Below are 25,556 nucleotides of genomic sequence, written 5' to 3' on the forward strand. Positions count from 1 at the left end.
TTTTTTGATTAATACATTTAATAACCACAATCAGTAATCATTAAGGCTCGCTATTGTAAGGACTTGTATGTTACCCCTACAAAATGTTAAACTGATTATATTAAATCAATCAAGAATTTGTCAACTCTTATAAATCCTGTGAATACAATATGTACATTTATATGTAGTGTGTGAAAAGTCTTCATTAATGTACAACTATATTTTTACATTGGAAAGACTTTGATTTAAGTTGCTAGGTATGTTTTACTGCTTTTCTTTTGTCTGATTTCTTCATCTTAGGAGGCAACAGAAGAAAATGTATGTGATAATGGTTAGTGAACTGCTTTTTTTGTTAACAATAACAACAATATAAGTAATACATATTTGTCATACAGTGAGAGAAACTTATTTATGCGCAACATAAATGTTACCAAATGTCTTCAAAAATCCTTAATTATCCCAGCTATCAACTGTTTATCGTATTCTGTCATTTTTATTTTCAATTGTTTTTTTAATACATTAACCATTTCCTTTTTTAGTTTATTTGACCTGTTTGATACACATAAAAAAAACGAGATCCAAAAATTGGAATACACAATTCAAACACTGTTTCAGCTGCCTATTTAAAACACTGATTCTGTTGGTTTTTATTTATTTTTACACTGACATTTACAAGTGAATTACAGAACTTACAATTACGGATCTTAAAATACTGAGTTTAAATGCTGAAAATTTTAATTGGTTGACTAATGCCAGTGGACAAAAGAAAAGAATCATTCCACTGTTTTTTAGTTTGACCTGTTGAATACAATATATTTTTTTATGTTTGATACACAAAAAGTTGAACTGTACTCATTTTCAGAACACTATGTCATCTGCCTATTTAAAACACTTTTGTGTTTATTTTACTTTATTACACTAACATTTACAGATAAATTACAAAACATTTTAAAATACTGAATTTAACTGCTGAAAATGCCAGTGGACAAAAGAGAATAACCATTCTTCTGGTTTATAAGACAGTTGGGCCATAAACATATGATAATAGTTGATATTTTATCTCTGCTATATGAAAATTGTTTTACATTTTTGGCATTTAGCAGACACCTTTATCCAAAGCGACTTACATTACAGTTACAGTATACAGTCTGAGCAACTGAGGGTTAAGGACCTTGCTCAAGGGCCCAACAGTGGCAAACTGGCAGTGGTGGAACTTGAACCAGCAACCTTCTGATTACTTGTCCAGTACCTTAACCACTAGGCTATATATGGTAAGAAACATGTACAAGTTAAATAGAAAGGAATAAAATAATCTGGCCAGGTAAGATAATGAGGCATTTGTCATTGATCTAGTTTAAAGACAAAATGTATTAAGGCTTTGAAGACATTTGTCATATTTTGTACTTGTACATTTAGTTGTTTGTTTGTCCTGTTAATACATTACTGTCCATTAATATACATTACTGTCCTGTTCATATACATTACTGTCCTGTTAATATACATTACTGTCCTGTTAATATACATTACTGTTCTGTTAATATACCTGTCCTGTTAATATACATTACTGTCCTGTTCATATACATTACTGTCCTGTTCATATACATTACTGTCCTGTTAATATACATTACTGTCCTGTTCATATACATTACTGTCCTGTTAATATACATTACTGTCCTGTTCATATACATTACTGTCCTGTTAATATACATTACTGTCCTGTTCATATACATTACTGTCCTGTTAATATACATTACTGTCCTGTTCATATGCATTACTGTCCTGTTAATATACATTACTGTCCTGTTCATATACATTACTGTCCTGTTAATATACATTACTGTCCTGTTCATATACATTACTGTCCTGTTAATATACATTACTGTCCTGAGTAATTACACTATTATTTAGCATAATATCTGGAGATGACAAATAGTTAACAACTTTATTTTTGATTATACTCATATACACAACGACTGTTTGTCAATATACCAAATATATGTGATATGTGGAACATTTCAATATTATTGATATTTTTTTTAGGTATAATTGGTATAATAAGTATTTTAACCTCTCATTAATGCATTGTGTGTGTGTGTGTGTGTGTGTGTGTGTGTGTGTGTTTCTTTTAGTTGTTTAGTTTAGCATGTTGACACTTGTAGCATTTCTGTGTACTGTATGTGTACATTGTTACAGGCAGTGTTGAGGACAGCTAAAGCGCGCAGCGCTATATTGAAGGCCCCCAAAGAGCAGCCTGCTTTCTCTGTACAGCAGACACGGACATGGCGGATTACGATAACTACGATGACCGGGCTTACGGTAGTTTCGGTGGCGGACGAGGGTAAGACTGTTCACCGGGGGAGTGTGGTTCGGGTTGCGGGTGTGTTCTTGGAGAGGAGGGCGGGTGTTTAAGTGGCTGTATGTGCTTGTATTTTGTGAGGTAAGGTGCTGGGTGCAGGCCGGGAGCTGGGTGCTGCTGGGTGCTACAGTGTTAGCGCGGTTCTGATGAATGAGAAGTCGGCTTTTAGAGAAACGCGAGTTCGGGGATCTGTGCTGCAGACACGCTTGTATGAGCATCTTGATCGTGTCTGTGTTGTAGTTTGATTTACGGTGACATTACTGAGGACGAATGAATGAGAAATTAATTTGGATTTGTGTTTGCCAACGAGGCAGTTGGCGCCAGGCAGTCATGGTGTGAAAATGAGTCCACATGTCCTGTGCGATGGGAATCACAACCATCAGGTCGTATTTAGTTTATCTTCCATCTGTCAGCTTAGCGACTCATTTCCAATGTTCTGCACGTTTACATTTTGCACCTGATGCAGTTTGATCAGTGCGCAGTGAATAACAGTCGTTAGCTCTGGTCTGAATGGTGGGAGTGAAAGTAGGGCCGCATGACTTAACTGTTCATACTCAGTACAGACTTTGCTCTTGTGCATATCTGTATTACTTGTCCTAATGGAGGATCTAGACTATTTAGGAAATGTTTCATTCTGCTTGATCGTTAGTAATAAACCTAAAGCAGCATTTTCTCTTATCTTACATTGTTTATTAGTAAGCTGTATGATTTTGGTTATATTCACATATATGATACGATTAGGGCTTATAGTTGGAGCTGCCACAATACTTAACGTTTGCTTTCAAAACAATAACACCAATTATGCACAAAATATTTGCATGCACCAGCTGTGTGAAGTGAAATTTTTTATAGAACACTAGAATGTATTTCATTTAAGTCATTATAACAGCTTCCTTAAATGGTCATTTATATATTTCTATATATACACACAGGACTTTATTGTATAAGTGTTTAGAATCTTGTAAAGAATTATACAGTATACATGGACACATCATGAAATCTGACAAGTGTAGTAGGACCATAAACATGTGATAATAGTTAATATTTTGACTCTGCTTTATAATAATTGTGTTTGTAAGAAACATGTAAAAGTTATATGGAAAGGAATCAAATCTGGCCAGGTAAGATAATGAGGCATTTGTCATTGGTCTAGTTTAAAGACTACATGTATTAAGGCTTTAAAGACATTTGTCATATGTTATATTTGTACTTTTTGTTGTTTGTCCTGTTAATATACATTACTGTCCAAAATGTATGATTCATCGTACCATAGTAATGAAGTATTGTACAATATATGTACTGTGTGTGTGTTCATACATGTATAGAAATACCAAAACACACTTGTGTGTGCTGCCATACCTTCTGTGAAAGACAAACTTATACTTAGTTTTGGCATCTCCCAAACACACAATTTATATTTATTTCTTGAATTTAACATCCTGTTGAGAACTAAAAAAAAAAGATACCTTCAGCATACACAGTACATGTGCTTTAAAAATGAAAAAAACTTGTTGTTTCACCAGGGAGTCTACACTATATAAAAATAAGCAATAATTTAAAGGGTAGGTCAAAATGTCATGTTTTTATTCTACAATGTAAATTCAAGTGTAAGCTAAAATAAGGCATGACCGAGTACCTAGTTTTAGCAGTACATGGTTTATTAACCTAGTTTAAATGGTTATTTTATTGTTTTGTTTTTTACAATTGCAATTTAAAGCAATAATATTGTACAATACTGAATGTAATGAATGCAAACTCACTGAAGAAAGCAACTTGTGTCAGACACATTATGGTATAGTGTACAACCCCCTCCTTAATAACACTATCCACTTGGTTTTAAAACATGACTGCAGGGATTCATTTCTGATACGCCTTAAGGGCACTAATGTTGGGAAATGAACTATTCTGCACCAAGTCACCTCAGTCTGTTATTTTCTCTCTATCAAACTTTATATTAACACTTTGTATTTAATCAGTTCTGTGTTCCAGCATTTACCAAACCCATTTTTGTCCTGGCTTTGAAACATAACTGCAGAGATTAACTTTTTTCCTAAAACTGTTGCCACAATTGAAAGCTCACAGTTCTGTACAGCTTAACTGATGTACTATGTTCATTGACTGGAACCAAGTGGTCCAGCCTAAACAACTATAATGGCCTTAATCCATTATTTCTTCTCCATTTAATTTAAATTGGCACTAAATTATTGTTTAGGCAGGTCATGTTCTGGCATCTGCCAGACCATCAAATGGTGAAGTACGATTCATCACCATATAAAATATATTTCTGTTGTCAGAGTCCAATGGCATGTGCTTTATGCCGTCCCTTCCAATGCTTGGAATTGTGACTTGCTTTTGATTTTGAAAACCCAGTCTTTTAAGCTCCTGATGAACAGTTTGCAATGCTGTTGCTTCCAAATGCAGTTTAAAACTCAGTAGTTATTATTGTGCAGTACATGCTTTTTATGTGCTCTTGTAAGGTCTGCTGTGTTGGGGCTAAACAGTGTTGTACTAGTGCCTGACTTGTTAGAAAAGTGGGCTCCCTTGACTGTGTCACAGAAGGCCACTGAGCTTGACAGTATGATTTAGCATTTCACTGCTATCGTTTATTTTTTAGCATCTGTTTTAAATGGTCACATTGATGATGCATCACATGGGAAACCCTTGATGTGAATCACAGGTGGACATTCTATTACACTCATCACAATTCTCATAAGGTTCAAAAGGTGTTGCGATTTGTCAGCTGGCTCATAGGATCCTGCAGCGTTTTGCAAAAGCTAGTGCGTTGTTGTTACACAACTACATAACATTACCCAAGAGTGACACATTCTATAGAAACGCTCAGTATTGCATTCTAAAGCACAGATTCTCATGTATGTGTCCAATGTAGAAACTGAGCCGTCGCCCCACTGTATCAATGTCGGGGGTTTGGCTCGTCCGGTAGCTACATTTACTCTGACACTAGCGGAATGTCTCTGGAACGTCGGACATCCTTGGCATCTGCTTGTGCCTTGTTTGCCAACATATCACTTGTAGCAGACACTTTCAAAGACATTTTATATGTTTAAATTTTGAAGAGTGGACTTGCTGTTTTCTTTTTATTATACAAGTGTAGTCAAGCTGTTTAGTGTTTGCTTGGTAGTACACGATTATGAAACCTTTTAGAAAGGTTTCATTTTTTTGTCTGTGCCACTTGCCTGTTACTCATTAAATTGAATAATATTGCCTTTGTTTTTTTTTTTAATGAAATGTCATGATGTATAATGGGAACACTTTAGAAGACAGTGATTGTATTATAAGTGGCACAGAACTAGCTATATTTTCTAAAGCCTCTCTGGAATAAGTTTTAAATTTATTTACTCATATCTTTGATGAAATGAAGTTCAACCACACCCAGAATGTTTCTAAACCCGACTCGATGCTGGTGGTGTTTAACCCACAACACGCACAGAGCATCTCTCTGTCCTTTTTTTTTTTGAAAGGTCCTTTTTCATTTAACCTTGACTTGTTTACATATTTAGTTCCCTTGCAGGTATTATGAGGGATTGTGTCTGACGTCTTGTTCAAAAGTGTCCTTTACTTCTCATGATGCTGGCTGTGTCGTTGTTTTTGTTTCCTGTAGAGTGGGCAGGTACTGCTTACCTCGTCTCTGCTCTTCCCCGATTGGCACACACGGCACAGATTTTCCGTGTTGACTTGTGTTTTTTACTGCTCGCCACTGCGCTCAAAGTTCAATCTGTTTGCCGCAGACGTTTCAAAGTACTGCCAGTGAGATGAGTTCTTTATATGATGATGTCGGACGTGAAGCACAGACATGGTGGAGAGAAATTGGTTCTGCTGGATTCCACTTTTAGATCCAGCTATGCACGTAACGTGACGTTTGAGATTTGTCGTGACACTGGAGTGGCTGTCCGGACAGTAAGAGAACCATTTTTATCTGCGTGGTTTGGATACTCCCTACAAACTTGGAAAATCCCAGGTACAGAGGGGTCAAACTTGATGGAATGAAGCTGTGGACTCACTGGTTTGTCAACAAATAATGTCATTGTGTTTTGACTGGGTGCACAAATGGATAAGACCAATTTAGCATGGCGAGGGGTTAGGCTGAGGGGTGTGGCCTCAGTAAGGTCGTTCTGTTTTTCACCTTCCACCTCAACATTAAGGTGCCCAACCTGGCAAGTGATAATTTTTTTTACTTGTTAAACTTTGACACGTGCAGTAAAACTCCAAAGATACATTCATTTAATCTTTCACTGTCAAGTTTTTAATCAGTGCTATATCCTGGTCAGGGTCAAGGTGGGTCTGGATTTTCCTGCAATCGCTGGGCTAATGCAGTAATATGCACCAGATAGGATTCCAGTCCATCATGGGGCCTTGTCCACCCCAAAAAAAGCCAGTTGTGTCTGTATTTACATTCTATTGCCCAAAAGCACAGGTGGGGATTTGAACCATGGAGCTTAGCAGTAGTGGGCTAGCATAAAGCACCACTAGCACCCGCAAATATTAATGTGATGCACAATGAAAACATACAGGGGTTGGACAATGAAACTGAAACACCTGTCATTTTAGTGTGGGAGGTTTCATGGCTAAATTGGACCAGTCTGGTGGCCAATCTTCATTAATTGCACATTGCACCAGTAAGAGCAGAGTGTGAAGGTTCAATTAGCAGGGTAAGAGCACAGAGCTCAAAATATTGCAATGCACACAACATTATGGGTGACATACCAGAGTTCAAAAGAGGACAAATTGTTGGTGCACGTCTTGCTGGCGCATCTGTGACCAAGACAGCAAGTCTTTGTGATGTATCAAGAGCCACGGTATCCAGGGTAATGTCAGCATACCACCAAGAAGGACAAACCACATCCAACAGGATTAACTGTGGACGCAAGAGGAAGCTGTCTGAAAGGGATGTTCGGGTGCTAACCCGGATTGTATCCAAAAAACATAAAACCACGGCTGCCCAAATCACGGCAGAATTAAATGTGCACCTCAACTCTCCTGTTTCCACCAGAACTGTCCGTCGGGAGCTCCACAGGGTCGATATACACGGCCGGGCTGCTATAGCCAAACCTTTGGTCACTCGTGCCAATGCCAAACGTCGTTTTCAATGGTGCAAGGAACGCAAATCTTGGGCTGTGGACAATGTGAAACATGTATTGTTCTCTGATGAGTCCACCTTTACTGTTTTCCCCACATCCGGGAGAGTTACGGTGTGGAGAAGCCCCAAAGAAGCGTACCACCCAGACTGTTGCATGCCCAGAGTGAAGCATGGGGGTGGATCAGTGATGGTTTGGGCTGCCATATCATGGCATTCCCTTGGCCCAATACTTGTGCTAGATGGGCGTGTCACTGCCAAGGACTACCGAACCATTCTGGAGGACCATGTGCATCCAATGGTTCACACATTGTATCCTGAAGGCGGTGCCGTGTATCAGGATGACAATGCACCAATACACACAGCAAGACTGGTGAAAGATTGGTTTGATGAACATGAAAGTGAAGTTGAACATCTCCCATGGCCTGCACAGTCACCAGATCTAAATATTATTGAGCCACTTTGGGGTGTTTTGGAGAAGCGAGTCAGGAAACGTTTTCCTCCACCAGCATCACGTAGTGACCTGGCCACTATCCTGCAAGAAGAATGGCTTAAAATCCCTCTGACCACTGTGCAGGACTTGTATATGTCATTTCCAAGACGAATTGACGCTGTATTGGCCGCAAAAGGAGGCCCTACACCCTACTAATAAATTATTGTGGTCTAAAACCAGGTGTTTCAGTTTCATTGTCCAACCCCTGTAATTACAAATAGTCTATTGTTTCAAAGCTTTGACCAACATTAATTTTTGATGTAGGGATTTGAGTACATTGATAATAAAATGCTAATGCATTGAATTAAAAATTGTGTCTCATTTATTCATTTAAAAAGTCAACATTTGTGTCCCCATCTTTGAATTTCATGAATTTCACTGTGGGATCAGTAATGTGATCTATATGTCTAATAAAACTGATCAATTGTGTTATATCAGTTCTATCACAAACAGTTGTAGAATGCAATTTTAAAAGCAGACTTTAGCCAGAAGTTATAACCACCCTTAATCATGACTGGTATAAATAATTGCAATTTATATAATCATTATAACAGGCCTATATGGATAGTGCAGGCCAAGTGGAAAGAGTTTTGGGTTACCAACTAAAAGGTTGTGCCACTGTTCCATTGTGTTGCACATAGTACTTTGTATACACCGATCAGGCACAACATTATGACCAAATATTGTGTTGTCTCCCTTTTTGCTGCCCCATACACAACAAACTGTGATGCACTGTGTATGCTGACACCTTTCTATCAGAACCAGCATTAACTTCTTTTGCAGTCTGAGCTACAGTAGCTCGTCTGTTGGATCACACCACAGGGGCCAGCCTTGGCTCCCCACGTGCATCAATGAGCCTTGGCCACCCATGACCCTGTCGCTAGTTTACCACTGTTCCTTCCTTGGACCACTTTTGATAAATACTGACCACTGCAGACCGGGAACACTCCACAAGAGCTGCAGTTTTGGAGATGCTCTGACCCAGTCATCTAGCCATCACAATTTGGCCCTTGTTTAACTCAAATCCTCACGCTTGCCCATTTTTCCTGCTTCTAACACATCCACTTTGAGGATAAAATGTTCACTTACTGCCTAATATATCCCACCCACTAACAGGTGTCATGAAGAGATAATCAGTGTTATTCACTTCACCTGTCAGTGGTCATAATGCCTGGTCAGTGTATGTATAAATGATGAATTAGGGCATCCAATCAGTCCTTCATTATTTTTATGACTTAAGGTTCAACTGTCTTGATTTGCATACTGTCTTAATTTTCCAACTGCATTGATTACAAACATATTTTTGTGGTAATCTGATATTAAGTATGCTGATAGACTAAAGTTAGAAAAGTGTCTTTTTGTTAAGAAAAAAATGGAACGCATTCTGATCGGTCGTGTTTTTGGACAGAAGACCCCGAGGTGGAGGCGGACCAGGCGCTCCCCGCAAACAGAAGGAGCTCCCCACAGAGCCTCCCTACACAGCTTACGTAGGCAACCTGCCATTCAACACAGTACAAGGAGACATCGATGCCATCTTTAAAGACCTCAGCGTAAGGAGTGTGCGACTAGTCAGAGACAAAGAGACAGATAAATTTAAAGGTGAGGAACAAATGCTCGTAAGCCACTTTATCACAATTATTATATTAATTTATTGGCATAACATGTACATGTAATTACCAGCCAATTTATAAGCAGCACATACCATGTAAATGCACTCTATGGAGACTGACGGTAGCAGATCTTTAATGCACTGTACACTTTGACACCCCCCTCTTTACAGCATCATTGTGTAGCAAGGGACCCTATGTCTGAACAGACGCACCCTGTTAGCACTTGTTGTAGGTCAGGGGTGTCCAAACTACAGGCCGTTACCATTTTTGAAACAACTGACAGGGTATTTTAGAAATAAAGTTAAAGCTGGCCTGCTGTACCAATTTTTATCCGATTTAGTGTAGTCAAATTGTCTTCCGCGGCTGGGGATCCCTGATTGCATTCGAGAGAGATATATTTCCTGCTCATGCCTTCTCCAACCCGTGCGCAATCCTTATCAGACCCTTTCTTATTCACCCATGCTTCTGCGCACAGGCATTTGAAGACCCCACCCACATAGTCCAGTCATCCCACCCTAGCAGACACGGTAGCCAATTAGAGTCTGCTGCAGGCACTGCCAATTATGCCCACTAGATGGTGCCCAGCCGACCGGTGACAACGCTAAGTTTCAAACCGAGGAGTTCAGAATCTCGGCACTGGTTTGCTAGCGGAATACCCCGCTGTGCCATCTGGGTGCCCGTTAAGCAGGTTTTTTTTTTTTTAACTGCTTGAACTGTTTGAACTCTAACACCCCCATATTCTTTTCCCAACTCAAAACATTAACGTTACACCTACATTAACGTTTCTGAGTTTTTGGACAAACATAGTGACTCCAAAGAAACAAAAACTCATTGTGTAGCACCGTCACCTCACAGCAAAAGGGTCCTGGGTTCTGTCCCCGGGTGGGGCGGTCCGGGTCCTTTCTGTGTGGGGTTTGCATGTTCTCCCCATGTATGTGTGGGTTTCCTTCGGGAGTTCCAGTTTCCTCCCACAGTTCAAAGACATGCAAGTGAGGTGAATTGAATAACACATGACTGTGTTTGACATTAAAAACTTTGTGTGTAAAACATGACGTTAAAATCCTAATAAAACAAAACAACCTAACTGAATTGCTGTGGGATTGCTAAGATTGTCTCATAGTGCAAATTAAGATTTTCACCACCATGAATTAGGTAGGGGCTTACCTGTGTGAAACAATTTCCATTAAGGCATCAAGTAGAGAGGTGTACAAGTATACATAACAACAAATGGTATACAGGCAGTAATTGTGTACCCAAAAAGTGCATGTGTATGGTGGGTGTAGCGCCTTAAATGGCCAACTAATGTACATACGGACATACGAGACATATTAGATTAACCTAATAAGACCAGTGATTTGTATATCAGCTACTAATTAGTATTAACCTGACATTTTTACCTTTGATGTCACCACTCTTTCAGGTTTCTGTTATGTAGAGTTTGATGACTTGGAATCTCTGAAGGAGGCTTTGGCGTACGATGGTGCTGTGAGTAGTCCTTGCTTTTAATCAATTCTGTCCGACTGTAATATAAAGCATTCTGTCGTGGTTATCATGCTGTTTTGCTTTATAGCTACTTGGAGACCGATCACTTAGGGTGGACATTGCCGAGGGTCGAAGGCAAGAGCGGGGCAGTGGGTTTGGTTTCCGGAAAGACGACAGAGGTACTAGTTATGATTGAGTTTATTATTGTTTGTCTGTATTGTGGAGCGTATCTGTCTTAAGTCCTATTCGGATCGGATTAGGTTATTAGGGGGATCATTTTCTTTTGTAAAATGACTTCTCATTTATTTGTGGACAGCTGAAAAGCTGCAAGATTGTTTAAAAGGCTTTGTATGTACTCGGTAACTGATGTATTTATTTATTTTCTTTTGGCTGCTCCCGTGTTTGGGGGGTTGCTTCAGCAGATCACACTTTTTATGCCAGATGCCATTCTTTACTCAACCTTCTGATTAAGTATTCTCATCCAGACTTGGAACTGGCACTGAGAGCACACTGACAAGTGCAACTCTCACTGGCTAGGCTGTTCTACCAAATGCCCCTACTCCCTCCTACCCAGACCCTAGCAAATCATACACATGCAGACACCCGACTGGCCAATAGCCAGTGGGCTAGTGTATTTTACTGTTGTATTTTACTGTATAATGTTAATGCTTTTACAATGTGGAGAGAACCTGACCCAAAATTGGTTTTAATTATTTCCCAGAATCTCTCTCTGTTGACAGTGGCCTATGTGCAGTAGGTGACTAACTATGACTTGTACTGTTGGTCACATACTTATTTTTTTGTTTCCTGAAGAAAGAAGTAAGCTTAACTATAGTATGCAGACCATCAGTTAGAGTTTGGCCAAGACTGTAGTTAATTTGCTTTAAAACATGATCGATTGGGACAGAAATAAAATGACAGCATGGTTCTCCCTGATATACCAGTCTGATCCGAGTAGTGCTTTTATTGCCGTTTTAATGCTAACTCTTCTTCTAGCTTTGGTCTTCCAAACATCAGTTGACTTAAAATCCAAGTTATCATAAGAATAAGCAATACACAAAGCTAAAATCTTCAAGTGTGGAAAAATAAACAACTTAAGTAGCGTGGTTGCATAAGTATGCACACCCACTTATTTATGTGAATGTGGTCGTGTTGAAAATTACCATTCATATTCAAAGTCGTGTTTAATAGTAGTCATTAACACCAGACTTATAAACCTCATATGAAGTTCTGGTAGGCTTTTCTTCACATTTACGTAGTTGCATCTTACAGCAGATCCATGGTATACAGTAAAGATGGTTAACAAGTGGATAAAATATGGCACAACAGTGACACTACCGATAACTGGATGTCCCTCTAAAATTGATGAAAAGACAAAGAAGAAAGCTGTTCTGGTAAGATATATGAGGCCTAAAGCAGCATTAAGTCGGGCGGCACGGTGGCTAAGTGGGTAGCACTGTCGCCTCACAGCAAGAAGGTCCTGGGTTCGATCCCCAGGTGGGGCGGTCCGGGTCCTTTCTGTGTGGAGTTTGCATGTTCTCCCCGTGTCTGCATGGGTTTCCTCTGGGTGCTCCGGTTTCCTCCCACAGTCCAAAGACATGCAAGTGAGGTGAATTGGAGATACAAAATTGTCCATGACTGTGTTTGATATAACCTTGTGAAATAATGAATCTTGTGTAATGAGTAACTACCGTTCCTGTCATGAATGTAACCAAAGTGTAAAACATGACGTTAAAATCTTAATAAACAACATTAAGTCTCTCTTACTGGGTCATATCAAAAGTTAGTCTCATTGGAGGCGCTTTGAAAGGTTCGCCACCTGAGTGCCCACCAGCATATAAAAAGAACTGTAAAATATTAAAACATGTACCTTGAAGACTAGAGCAGGGGCTTGGTGGGTAGCACTGTCGCCTTACAGCAAGATGGTCCTGTGTTTGATTCCCAGGAAGAGCGAACCTGGTCCCTGTGTGGAGTTTGCATGTTCTTCCTGTGTCTGTGTGGATTTTTTCCGGTTGCTCTGGTTTCTTCCCACAGTCCAAAGACATGCATGTGAGGTGAATTGGAAATACAAAATTGTCCATGACCGTGTTGGACATTAAAAACTTGAACTGGGCAGCTCAGGTGGCGCAGCGGTAAAAACACACGCTGTTCACCAGAGCTGAGATCTCGAATACATCGTATCGAACCGGCTGAGGCTGAGCAGCCACATGAACGACGATTGGACAAATCCGGATGGGGACTCTCTCTCAGACTAGTGCGATTACGACCTCGGCTGGCTGGTTGGTGGACGGTGTGGCTCTCTGTGCACAGCGCTGTACTGCACTGCACTCGTCAAGTGTAGGTGATAAGATGCTCGATTGCTGTGCACGTGTCGCAGAGGGCATGGAGCAGCCTCGTCCTCCCCAGGGACCAGCATTAGTAAGAGGATGATTGACGGGCAGAAATTGGATGCGCTAAAGTGGGAGAAAAAGATGAATAAAACTGATCAATGTTGTGTAACCACTAATGACCTGTTCTGTCATAAATGTAACCAAAATGTGTAAAACATGACGTTAAAATCCTAATAAATAAGACTAGAGCAAATAACTTGGATTTTAGTGTTCGTCTTTTTTTTTTCGTTTTCATTCATTACACCCTTTTTTGCTTTCTTTTCATCATTTCCTTCTACTTGCAAAACATAGTTTTACATCTGGGACGTTCTTGCTTTTCTGTTTTTCCACTAACTTCTAAGGTCTTCTTTTCCCTCTAAAGCTGCTTCCTTTTCTCAGCGGTGTGACTAACCAGGGCATGGCAGGAGGTCTGGGCACTTTAGCAGAACCGTAGTGTGGGTGGCTCTCTCCAGCCACTTTTTTTTTTTTTTTTGCCATAGACTACAGCGTGTTTAAAATGTAGCCATGTCCATTTCAGGCCGCGGTGGCTCACGAGGGGCCAGAGGAGGGGGACGAGATTCTTCCAGAGACGACGTCGACCACTCTGGAGGAGGTGGGATAAGCAGGAACCAGAGCATTTGGGAAAGATTTGCAGTACAGATACTGGCAGGCTAGCCGGTAGCTCTAGAACATACTGAATACCTGCTGGTGCTGAGTCAAACACACAGACGTTGCTAGGACAAGTCTCATTTTCATTTGTCCTTCCATTATTATTCTTATTTTGTCATTTTCATAGTCTTAAAATGAGCCAAATTCATTTCCTCAGTTGTAATGTATCTTATATTGTCAGTGATGCTGATAAATCAATTCTGCATGTGTGTAAATACTGATCCAAAATAAGGTCCACTTCCTTCATGGTGTTAATTGGTGAAAATGTAAACATGGCACTTATTATGGATCAGTATTTCATTCTAACTTCCAGTATTAACATGTTTCATTTCTGTTTTTATCTCAGGCTTTAGAGATGATGACTTCATGGGTGGAAGGAGTCGAGGAGGTGGTCGTCCTGGAGACAGACGGGGAGGTGGTGGTGTTGGTGCTGCTGCTGCTGCTGGTGGTGCTGGTGGTGCTGGTGGTGGTGGTGGAGCAGGTGGAGGAGGAGCAATGGGTCGCTTCAGAGATGGACCTCCACGTGCAGGCCAGACGGACTTCAGAGAACCCTCTGACGGTGTCACATTTTATTCATACCTACTTGAGATGTATTTACGCATTTTAATAGAAATGTGGTTTACTGGGGTGGACAAATTTATACATTAGAAAGCTCGAGGATGCTGGCAGGAGAATGCTGCTGCTGTGTGCTTGCGTTTGGTTGCCTGGAAACTACACTTATACTATGACTGTGGCATTTAGTGTGGGTGGCATAACGGTAGATCATGATGGTCCAGCACGAGTAAGATCCAGGGTTCGACTTTTGAGGTCAGGCATGTACACAGACTTGATTGGCTGTGTGTGGTGGAACATAGTGGATCACGCTGGAGCATCACCAGTAAGATCCAGGGTTCGAAGTCAGGTGTCTACACAGACTTGATTGGATGTGTGTGTGTGTTTTTTTATTGGGCACTCGGCTGGCACAACAATATATCATGCTGGTCCAGCACCAATAAGGTCCACGGTTCGAATCTTGTCAGTTGTCATTTGATCAGACATCTATGTATGGGTTTTCTTATTGAGTGTTTGGGTGGCACAGCGATAGAAGATGCTGCTCCAGCACCAGTAAGATCCAGGGTTCAAATCTCGACGCAGCTCTCATTCGGTCAGGCGTCTACACAGACATGATTGGCTGTGTGTGGTTTTTCTAACTGAGTGTTCAGGTGCCACATAGTGGATCACGCTGGTGCATCACCAGTAAGATCCAGGGTTCGAATCTTGATAGAGCCATATTTTGGTCAGGCATCTATGCAGACATGTTTGACTGTGTGTGGATTTCTTATTGGCTGCTCGGGTGGGGCAGAGGTAGATCACACTGGTCCAGCACCAATAAGATCTAGAGTTTAAATTTGGCAGAGCCGTCTTTCAGTCAAGCATCTACACAGACTTGATTAGCTATGTTTGGGTTTTCTTATTGGGCACTCGATAGATTGTACAGCGATAGATAACTCTAGTCCAGCATCTCTAAGATTCAGGATTCAAATCTCACCACAGCTGCCATTCGGTCAGGTGTCTGCGTGGTTTTTCTGAGTGTTCAGATGGCACACAGTGGATCACGCTGGTGCATTACCAGTAAGATCCAGGGTTCAAGTCTTGGAGCAGCCATCTTTTAGTCAGGTGTCTACACAGACTTGATAGACTATGTGTGAGTTTTCTAATCGGTTGCTCGGGTGGCACAGTGGTAGACCACACTGGTCCAGCACCAGTAAGATCCAGGATTCAAACAGAGCCATTGTTTTATTGGGTCATCTACACAAACATGATTGTCCATGTGTGTGTTATCTTACTGGTTGCTTAAGTGGCACAGTGGTAGATCATGCTGGTCCAGCGCCAATAAGGTCCAGGGTTTGAATCTTGGCAGAACGGTCTTTTGGTCAGGCGTCTACACAGATATGATTGGCTATGTGTTTTTTTTTTGTTTGTTTTTTTGGTTTTTTTGTTTGTTTTTTTTTTTTTAAAAGCCTGCTCAGATAGTAGATCACGCTGGTCCAGCACTGATAAGATCCAGCGTTCGAATCTTGGCAGAGCCATATTTTGGCTGTGTGTTTGGGAGGGCAGTTTAGCCAGTATTGGAAGGTACACTTGTCTGTGTACTCTCATTGCCAGTCTAAAGCCTAGATTAGAATAAAATAGGGTGGTGCCAGAAAGGGCCTTTGGTTTAAAACTGAGACAAATCAGGTATGCAGACCAGAATGATCTGCTGTGGCGACTCCTAGATATGACAGCTGCCAACAAGAAAAAAATGTCTGTTTTTGTGTTAGTTGCTGGATTAAATGTACAAACAGCAAAATAACTGATTTGGCATTGGTAAAGGTTTTTTATCATTCAACTTAGTATAGCCTACAAATTTCCAATTTAAGCTTGTAACTGACTATAACTGCTGATTTCTCAGTGCCCTTATTAATAGGGCTAATTTGACTGCAATTAGGCTTGAACAATATGGAGATTTTAACTCTCAAACAGAAAAATGTGTTCTTGCAGACAGCTAATGCACAAAAAGGCACAAAACATAGTCTGCAAAATTTTCTGATCTTTCTTTTGTTGCATGGCATGTTTACTTCCTTTTAATGCTCTTTTTCTTCTCCTTTTATCCAGAGGAACGAGCGCAGAGACCAAGGCTACAGCTGAAGCCGCGCACAGTCTCCGAACCCCTAAATCAAGTGGCCAACCCCAACTCGGCCATCTTTGGGGGTGCCAAACCCAGGGAGGAGGTAACACCCAAAGACAAACACTAAAGAGACTGCAGCCTCCCTCAGTGAACTGAGAAGGACGGAGGAAGGGATGGGATGGATGGGGGTAGGGGAGAGAAAAGTACAGGACCAGGAGAGCAAGACAAAACAAAAAAAGTATTATTTTTGAAAGGAACGTGATTACGTCATCGTTCTTACTCGTTAGAGATGACGTGTCCAAACCTAGTCTGGTTTTAAAGTATTTATTCGAGAAGCGTACACATGGTCACAACACAGTTGCACATACACATCTGTGTACACACGAGCAGCCCGCAAATGCACATCAAACTTTTTTACACCCACCCCCTGCTTCCCTGTAAATAGTGCCTGCTCAGTGCTGTAGTGTTTGTTGGAGAACACTTGTTTACATTTGATAGACCTGCTCTTTATTTTTTTTCTAACCCCCTTTGCATTGTCCCAATCTGATTATGTACACTTATGTACGGCTTGTGCAACACCCTAGAGGAGGGCATGTGTAATGCTGTCCACCCACCAGCAGTGGATTCTTAAATAGAGGATCACGCTGTGACCACAGTATTCCTCTGCAATTTATTCAGATCTTTTACATGCTTTTAACTTCATGCCAACAGTTTAGGAAATGCTCTTCATGTTCCAGCATGACAGCCCCCCTATTTTGAAGTAGAAGAACTCCACTGACCTGCACAGACCCCCCACTGAACACCTTGGGATGAATTAGAACGTTGATTGCGAGCCAGACCTTCTTGTTCTGCATTAGTGCCAGATCTCACAATTGTTGAGATTGCTGAGATTTTAACCCAGATCTTGATGGTGGTAGGCCTCATAGGCATACAAATGCAATTTTGGCAGGCATTGTCAGTCTAGTCATGGTCTAGTAATCTGAACGTTGCTGGTTCAAGCCCCACTGCTGCCAGGTTGCCATTGTTGTAATGCCCTTAATTGCTTAGATTGTATTCAATAACAATTGTAAGCCGCTTTGGATGAAATAAATAAATGTAAACTTGGCCCAAGGAGTCTAGTTTCTCTCAATGTTTCTTCCTTATAATATTTAGGTAGTTTTCTTTGCCACTGTTGCACTTGGCTTGCTCATTAAACCTGGAATCTGGAAATATACATTGTTCGAATACACCAATCAGGCATAACATTAAAACCACCTCCTTGTTTCTTCACTCACTGTCTATTTTATCAGCTCCACTTACTGTATAGAAGCACTTTGTAGTTCTACAATTACTGACTGTAGTCCATCAGTTTCTCTGCATACTTTTTTAGCCTGCTTTCACCCTGTTCTTCAATGATCAGGACCCCTACAGGACCACCACAGAGCAGGTATTATTTGGGTGGTGGATCACTCAGCACTGAAGTGACACTCATGGTGGTGGTGTGTTAGTGTGTGTTGTACTGGTATGAGTGGATCAGACACAGCAGCGCTGCTGGAGTTTTTAAATACTGTGTCCACTCCATTAGACACGCCTACCTAGTTGGTCCACCTTGTAGATGTAAAGTCAGAGATGATCACTCATCTGTTGCTGCTGTTTGAGTTTATAATTTTCTAGACCTTCATCAGCGGTCACTGGATGCAGGGCTGGATATTTGTGGTTGGTGGACTATGCTCAGTCCAGTAGTGACAGTGAACTCATACCACCACAAAGTCAGTGTCACTGCAGTGCTGAGAATTGGTCCTGGGAGAGTCCTGACCATTGAAGAACAGAATGAAAGGGCTGATAAAATACAGTGAGTGTAGAAACAAGGAGGTGGTTTTAATGTTATGGCTGATTGGGTGTATGTATATATTTTATTTGTTTAATTTAATAGAATTGTATGAGCAGTATTCATTTTTGGGGTGAATGTAAAATAATTAAAATTTAGCACATGCTCATTGTTCATTTGCAAAATAAAAGCTGTTACCTTTCAGCCTCTGAAACTGCCCATGTTAAACTATCGTGTTTATTGTTCCTTTTGTTTTTCTTCTGTTCTTTAAGAAATGATAAAGCTGTGTGGCTGCATTATTCCGGAAGGCTAGACTGGATCTACGGGCTTTGGCTATCAAAAATCTTTCAAGGTGCCAAGCTTCTCCACTTATCTCCACTAACCCAAAAACATGGCTAAAGAGAGGCTGGCTGATTTCAAAATGGCACGGCATGGGTTAACTCCCATCCGCGATCGATTCTTCTATAATGAACTTCCCACCCAACTAAGCGAGATTGAGGACAGTGGCTTCAGTTTCATTCTGTTGCCTTTGGGTAAGGACCTTGTCTGACGGCGTGCACTGTTCTCTATTTTTTTTTTTCTTCCCCTACACAAGTTTTCAAGTTTTGAAATGCTAGCCACATGTGAATAATTGCTAACCTGTAGTGTCTTGTCTGATGCTTTTCTTATTTGCTGCTCTTTTTTTGGGAAAAAAGAAAGAAAGAAAGAAAAAAAAACTGATTCCCGTTCCTAAAACGAGCGGAGAATCTGAGTGTTGATCTGTTTCATATAGAATTCTGGCGTGATAAGATTTTTTTGACCAAGTCTGTGTAATCCAGGTGAGAAATGCTTTCTGCGATAATGAGGCACACAGCTGCTGTGTTCATACGAGTGACATGAAAGCATGCTTGATGTAAACATGGATATCTGCTACAATCTCAGTCAGGCCATTTTCAACTTCCACAGCATGTATTTCATCAACACACACACAAAAGAAGTTTTAACTGTGGATTCTAACACGGTCAGTAATACTGCCTTCACATAGGAAACTTATTGAACAAACATCACCCACATGTGTGCAGTCAGGAACTAGTCTTGTCTACTATTAGATCGAGTATAGATTCGTCTTTGGATATCCATGTGTTGCAACCATTTTTATTTGACATTTTACTGGATATAAAATGGAAGCTGTAGAGCATTTTTCTTACTGTAATATAAACAATTGGCTGTTTTTATTCTTTTGTTTTTCTTTTCATTTTCCTACACTGTTTATGGCAATAAAATATATCATCTTAACGTGTTTCAAATGAAATTTGTTGAGCTGCTAAAGCTGTTTGGTAACTGTTCTACAACCAACACTATATAAAGGAAAACATACTGTGAAGCTGTGGCTAGTTTATCCTAAGGCTGTTGAGTTGGTGGTTAATATGCTGTTAATATTGATTTGGAATGATCAATTTTACTAGGGTGATGAACATTTGATGACATTTTACCAGAACTCCTCTGTTAAAAAGGTTTTTGTGACCTGAAATTGTTTAGCGGGGAAACATAAAAATACTAAAATATTGTAATTAGGGAAAGTGGCTGTGTTAACCAGTCACATACAAAATCATGTTAAATAGAACTAACATATTATGTTTAGCTGTTTTAGTAGGATTTTCCTGATATCTTACTGCAAAAGCGTCAAAGTTTTAAAGAGATCCAACTGTTGAAAGGTATCAGTAAGAAGGGTACAAACACATTATAAGGCATTACATATACTGTGGAACACAGTGAAGATGGTCATCAAAAAGTGAATAAAATATGGAACAACAGCAACATTGCCAAGAACTGGAAAGCTACCAAAAGACCTACAGAAACGTTTAAGAATTGTTATTGACCTCACAGCATTCTGCAGGGGAGTTTTTGGTCAGATTGAAAACATTTATTGTCCACAATGACTAGAAGCATGTTTGGAGGAGAAAAGGTAAAGCATTTACACCCATCATCACTATACTTACTGTCAGCAAGATAAATAATTAAGATATAATCTGTTTTTATTTGAATGTTTTGGTAAATGAACTGTTAACTAGGTGTTGTGTTAATTTTAGGCCACTAGAGGTCCCTCTATATCAACTCGTACTTGATAAATAGTCCTGAACACTACAGTAGTTATAAGGCAGTATAAGAACAGAAAATAAATACTAGTAAGAAAAAGAAAAAAAACCTTTACAACTTAAAACGTTTGTATGTGTACAGTGTAGTGAATAATCATCCAGGATAGTGGCTCATATATAAAAGTGCTGAAGTAATTAATCCATATATAATATATACATCGATCAGCCATAACATAAAACCACCTCCTTGTTTCTAAACTCACTGTCCATTTTATCAGCTCCACTTACCATATAGAAGCACTTTCTAATTCTACAATTACTGACTGTAGTCCATCTATTTCTCTGCATGCTTTGTTAGCACCCTTTCATGCTGTTCTTCAATGGTCAGGACTCTCCCAGGACCACTGCAGAGTAGGTATTATTTGGGTGGTGGATCATTCTCAGCACTGCAGTGACACTGACGTGGTGGTGTGTTCGTGTGTGTTGTGCTGGTATGAGTGGATAAGACACAGCAATGCTGATGGAGTTACTGCTGGACTGAGAATAGTCCGCCAACCAAAAACATCCAGCCAACAGCGCCCTGTGGGCAGCGTCCTGTGACCTCTGATGAAGGTCTAGAAGATGACCAACTCAAACAGCAGCAATAGATGAGCGATCGTCTCTGACTTTACATCTACAAGGTGGACCAACGAGGTAGGAGTGTCTAATAGAGTGGACACGGTATTTAAAAACTCCAGCAGCGCTGCCGTGTCTGATCCACTCATACCAGCACCATGTTAGTGCCACTGCAGTGATGAGAATCATCCACCAACTAAATAATACCTGCTCTGTGGGGGGTCGTGACCACTGAAGAACAGGGTGAAAGCAGGCTAAAAATGTATGTAGAGAAACAAAACAGATGGACTACAGTCAGTAATTGTGAAACTACAAAGTGCTTCTATATGGTAAGTGAAGCTGATAAATTGAACAGTGAGTGTGGAAACAAGGAGGTGGATTTAATGTTATGGCTGATCCGTGTACTGTATAGAAAGAAAAGGACTGCTGTATAGATCTGCAGGCTGCATCTTTGTACAGTAGATTGCATGCTGTTCTAACTTTCAAAAGTAAATGTTCGACAACATCTAAAAAGTACAGATATATACAGTACATACACACGTGCACAGTACGATAAAATTATTATTTTCCACATAATTCCAGTTGTTTTGAAGCTGGGATCAGAGCACAGGGTCAGCCATTGTACAGAGCCCTTGGAGCAGACAGGGTTAAGGGCCTAACATAGGCTGCATGGCAGAGCCAGTATTCAAAGCCACAATCTTCAGATTGATAGCTCAAATCTCTACCCACTAGGTTACCACTGTCCCAATGTACACATTTGTACACATTTAAAGTATTATGATAGGATAATTGGTAACTCATTTATCAACCTTAAAGTTATTTTAAAGCCCCCAAGAAAGTGTGTGCAATGTGTTTTTCAAAACGTTAAAAGGGTAATATGTGCAGCCCCTGCTTAAATGAGTATTAACTGTTAAGCTATCTTTTGAACTTACATTTCATAGTGTATACACAAATCATACTAAACCACATGTTCAGCATGTCATGAAGTAAATGCACTCAGTGCTTCTCTCATCTCATCTGTACATGGTAAGACCGTTGTGGTGGTGTTCTATTTATATGTTAATGTTGCAGGTAACCAAAAATTTATCCAAACTTGAGTATCTTTGTGTGGACAATTATACAGCTCAGTACAGATTTGGCTTCAAACTGAAAATAAGCCAGTTCTTGGTTAGTTCATTATTTACTATATATACAGTTGGACAGTAATGAAATGCAAGTAATACAAATAAGGAGTTGGAATATGATTTTTTTTTTTTATATATCATTGGAGAATATAATATTTAGAATTATTATCTGTTTTACTTTGTTTATGACTTTATAATTGTGGTAAGTATTTGACATGATGAACTTCATGCTCACCCTCTTGCAATCAAATGATGGTGTGGTACATACACAAATTAGTTTCCATGCCCTTTTTAGAACAGCCACATTCCCTTACCAAGCCAGTCGGAGGCCAGCCTTCAAGGACTTGCAGACGTTTCATTAAAATTTCTCCCCCTTTGTTGTTTTGGTGTAAGTCTAAAATAGAATTTTAAAATCCAAACAACACTACTGCACCTAATACAACAGTACTATAACAACACTAGTGTCTCACAGTGCTAAGAATTGTGTACTACAGCCAGGAATTGAAACAGTATACCCACAAAAGTTCTTCTGTACGGTAGTTGTAGATTGTGGTTTATAAAAATCTGAGATGGTAAAAGCCACAGAGACATAGCCAACACCTTAAACATCCATGCTGGTATAACTGCTTTTATAATTTGTAAGTATGAATTTTATGAACCACAATCATACCTGAACAGATGTGCTAAACATTATTTCATGTGGCCACAGACTGATGATAAGGAAGGTAAGACAAAATTCAGAAGACACGAAAAGGGTGACCTAAAGACAGAAGGAACAACATTGCACTGCAAACATTTGCATTCCTATATTCCAAAACTATTAAAACCACCTCCTTGTTTCTACACTCACTGTCCATTCCACTAACCAAATAGAAGCACTTTGTATTTCTACAATTGCTGACTGTAGTTCATCTGTTTCTCTACATACTTTTTTAGCCTGCTTTTACTCAGAACCACTACAGAGCAGGTATTATTTGGGTGGTGGATCATTTTCAGCACTGCAGTGACACTGACATGGTGGTGGTGTGTTAGTTTGTGTTGTGCTGGTATGAGTGGATCAGACACAGCAGCGCTGCTGGAGTTTTTAAACACCTCACTGTCACTGCTGGACTGAGAATAGTCCACCAACCAAAAATATCCAGCTAACAGCGCCCTGTGGGCAGCATCCTGTGACCTCTGATGAAGGTCTAGAAGATGACCAACTCAAACAGCAGCAATAGATGAGCGATGGTCTCTGACTTTACATCTACAAGGTGGACCAACGAGGTAGGAGTGTCTAATAGAGTGGACACGGTATTTAAAAACTCCAGCAGCGCTGCCGTGTCTGATCCACTCATACCAGCACAACACACACTAACACACCACCGCCATGTCAGTGTCACTGCAGTGCTGAGAATGATTTGACACGAAAATAATACCTGCTCTGTGGTGGTCCTGGGAGAGTCCTGATCATTAAAGAACAGAGTGAAAGCAGGCTAAAAACGTATGTAGAGAAATAGATGGACTACAGTCAGTAATTGTAGAACTACAAAGTGCTTCTACATGGTAAGTGGAGCTGATGAAATGGACAGTGAGTGTAGAAACAAGAAGGTGGTTTTAATGTTATAGCTGATCGGTGTATATATGTTTGTATTAATATCTACACACTTTTAGTTAACAATATTCACGTGAAGTAGGTATATTAACTAAATACCCATGAAATACTAAAAGATCCCAGCTCCATAAAACATACAGAAGGTGGATTGTAGTGATGGGTCGGTCGCGAACGATCCGGCTCTAAGAGCCGGCTCTTTAAAGTGAACGACGGGATCCGGCTCCTGACTGGGAGCCGATTCGTTTTTTTCCGGGTTTTTTTTTTCTGTCAAACCCGCACGTGATTGGTCAAGATTCGTGGTGGCGTTTGTGTAATTACACTGAGCAGGAGGGGAGGGGTTACACACACACACACACACACACACACACACACAGACAGCGTGCACACGAACAGGAGGGAGAGAGAGAGAGAGAGAGAGAGAGAGAACTCAGCGCTTTACACAGCCAGACATTACACGCTGGAAAGGTGAGGAAAATGAGTGAGAGGAAACATAGTAAAGTTTGGACACGAGAAGCCCCTTTTACAGAGAAGTTCAGACCCACTGAACCAAGTGTTCACTGGGAGACCAAGTGTTCAGTCTACCCACATCTTGTACATGTGATGGCACATAGACTGTGTATCTGTCCCCTCAGAGAGAATCTTTTTTAACAGGGCAGATCATAACAGAAAGGAGAAACAGGATCAAGCCATCAAAGATGAGCTCCTTGGTTTTTCTGAATGCCAATCTTCACTAAATACTTACAATTACTGTCACCTGGATGCTTTCACCTGGATTTTCTTTTTGTTTTGCACATTTTCATTTATATTTTGCTGAGTGTGAGTGATGCTTCGTTGATGTTGTGTTGTTTCACTCTAGATGCTTGTTTATTTTGTTTTGTTTATTAGGATTTTAACGTCACGTTTTACACTTTGGTTACATTCATGACAGGAACATTCACCTCACTTGCATGTCTCTGGACTGTGGGAGGAAACCGGAGCACCCGGAGGAAACCCACGTGGACACGGGAAAGACATGCAAACTCCACACAGAAAGGACCCGGGCTCTTCACCTGGGGATCGAACCCAGGACCTTCTTGCTGTGAGGTGACAGTGCCAACCACTTAGCCACCATGCTGTCCCACTTTAGATGCAAACGTACAAATATTATACACAATCAGATCTTTTTGTCTAATTGAGATGGGTCTTTGTTTTTGTATTTTATAATTTATTGTTGGAGCACTCTGTTCCATGTTGAGTATATAAATAAAGCAATTTAAATAATAAACATTTGATACAATGTTTTTACATTATTAATTCATTTTACGTGTAATTTGGTAATAAATTAATTTAAGCAACAAAAAAATCTAAGGAGCCACTTGGGAGCCGAAAGAGCCGGCTCTTTTTAGTGAGCCGAGCCAAAAGAACCGGCTCTCTAAAAGGAGCCGAAATTCCCATCACTAGTGGATTGGCTGTTAAAACGTGTTAATGAGTAACCTTTCAAAAGTGCATCTGACCAGGACAAAGCTGAAATAATAAATGAATGACAATTCTAGTGATGGCCGAAATCAATAATAGCTGTTGACTGCATTATATAAATATTGAGTATATAATATATTTCATTTAATGGAATATCTAAGTATTATGTTGTATACAATTTATAACGTA

The 25,556-nt window shown here is 40.2% G+C and overlaps 1 protein-coding gene across 4 annotated transcripts; it reads left to right on the plus strand.

Moving 5' to 3' along the window:
* The first annotated feature begins 278 nt into the window (after positions 1–278).
* On the plus strand, positions 279–19,779 carry eif4h (eukaryotic translation initiation factor 4h). 4 transcript variants are annotated; one of them, XM_063016806.1, is made up of 9 exons: positions 288–310; positions 2,109–2,317; positions 9,332–9,519; positions 10,951–11,015; positions 11,101–11,191; positions 13,920–13,994; positions 14,397–14,609; positions 16,685–16,800; positions 18,777–19,779. In XM_063016806.1, exons 2-9 carry the CDS (start codon positions 2,259–2,261, stop codon positions 18,780–18,782), a joined length of 813 nt encoding a protein of 270 aa, XP_062872876.1. In that variant the 5' UTR covers positions 288–310; positions 2,109–2,258; the 3' UTR covers positions 18,783–19,779. The 4 variants fall into 4 exon arrangements, with proteins under 4 accessions (XP_062872877.1, XP_062872874.1, XP_062872876.1 ...); XM_063016804.1 differs by lacking the exon at positions 18,777–19,779 and having other exon boundaries at positions 283–310; positions 16,685–17,810; XM_063016805.1 differs by lacking the exon at positions 18,777–19,779 and having other exon boundaries at positions 294–310; positions 2,173–2,317; positions 16,685–17,810.
* The last annotated feature ends 5,777 nt before the right edge of the window (positions 19,780–25,556 follow it).

Source organism: Trichomycterus rosablanca, chromosome 20 (genome assembly GCF_030014385.1).
Source record: "Trichomycterus rosablanca isolate fTriRos1 chromosome 20, fTriRos1.hap1, whole genome shotgun sequence".
In the NCBI taxonomy this organism is placed as follows: domain Eukaryota; kingdom Metazoa; phylum Chordata; class Actinopteri; order Siluriformes; family Trichomycteridae; genus Trichomycterus; species Trichomycterus rosablanca.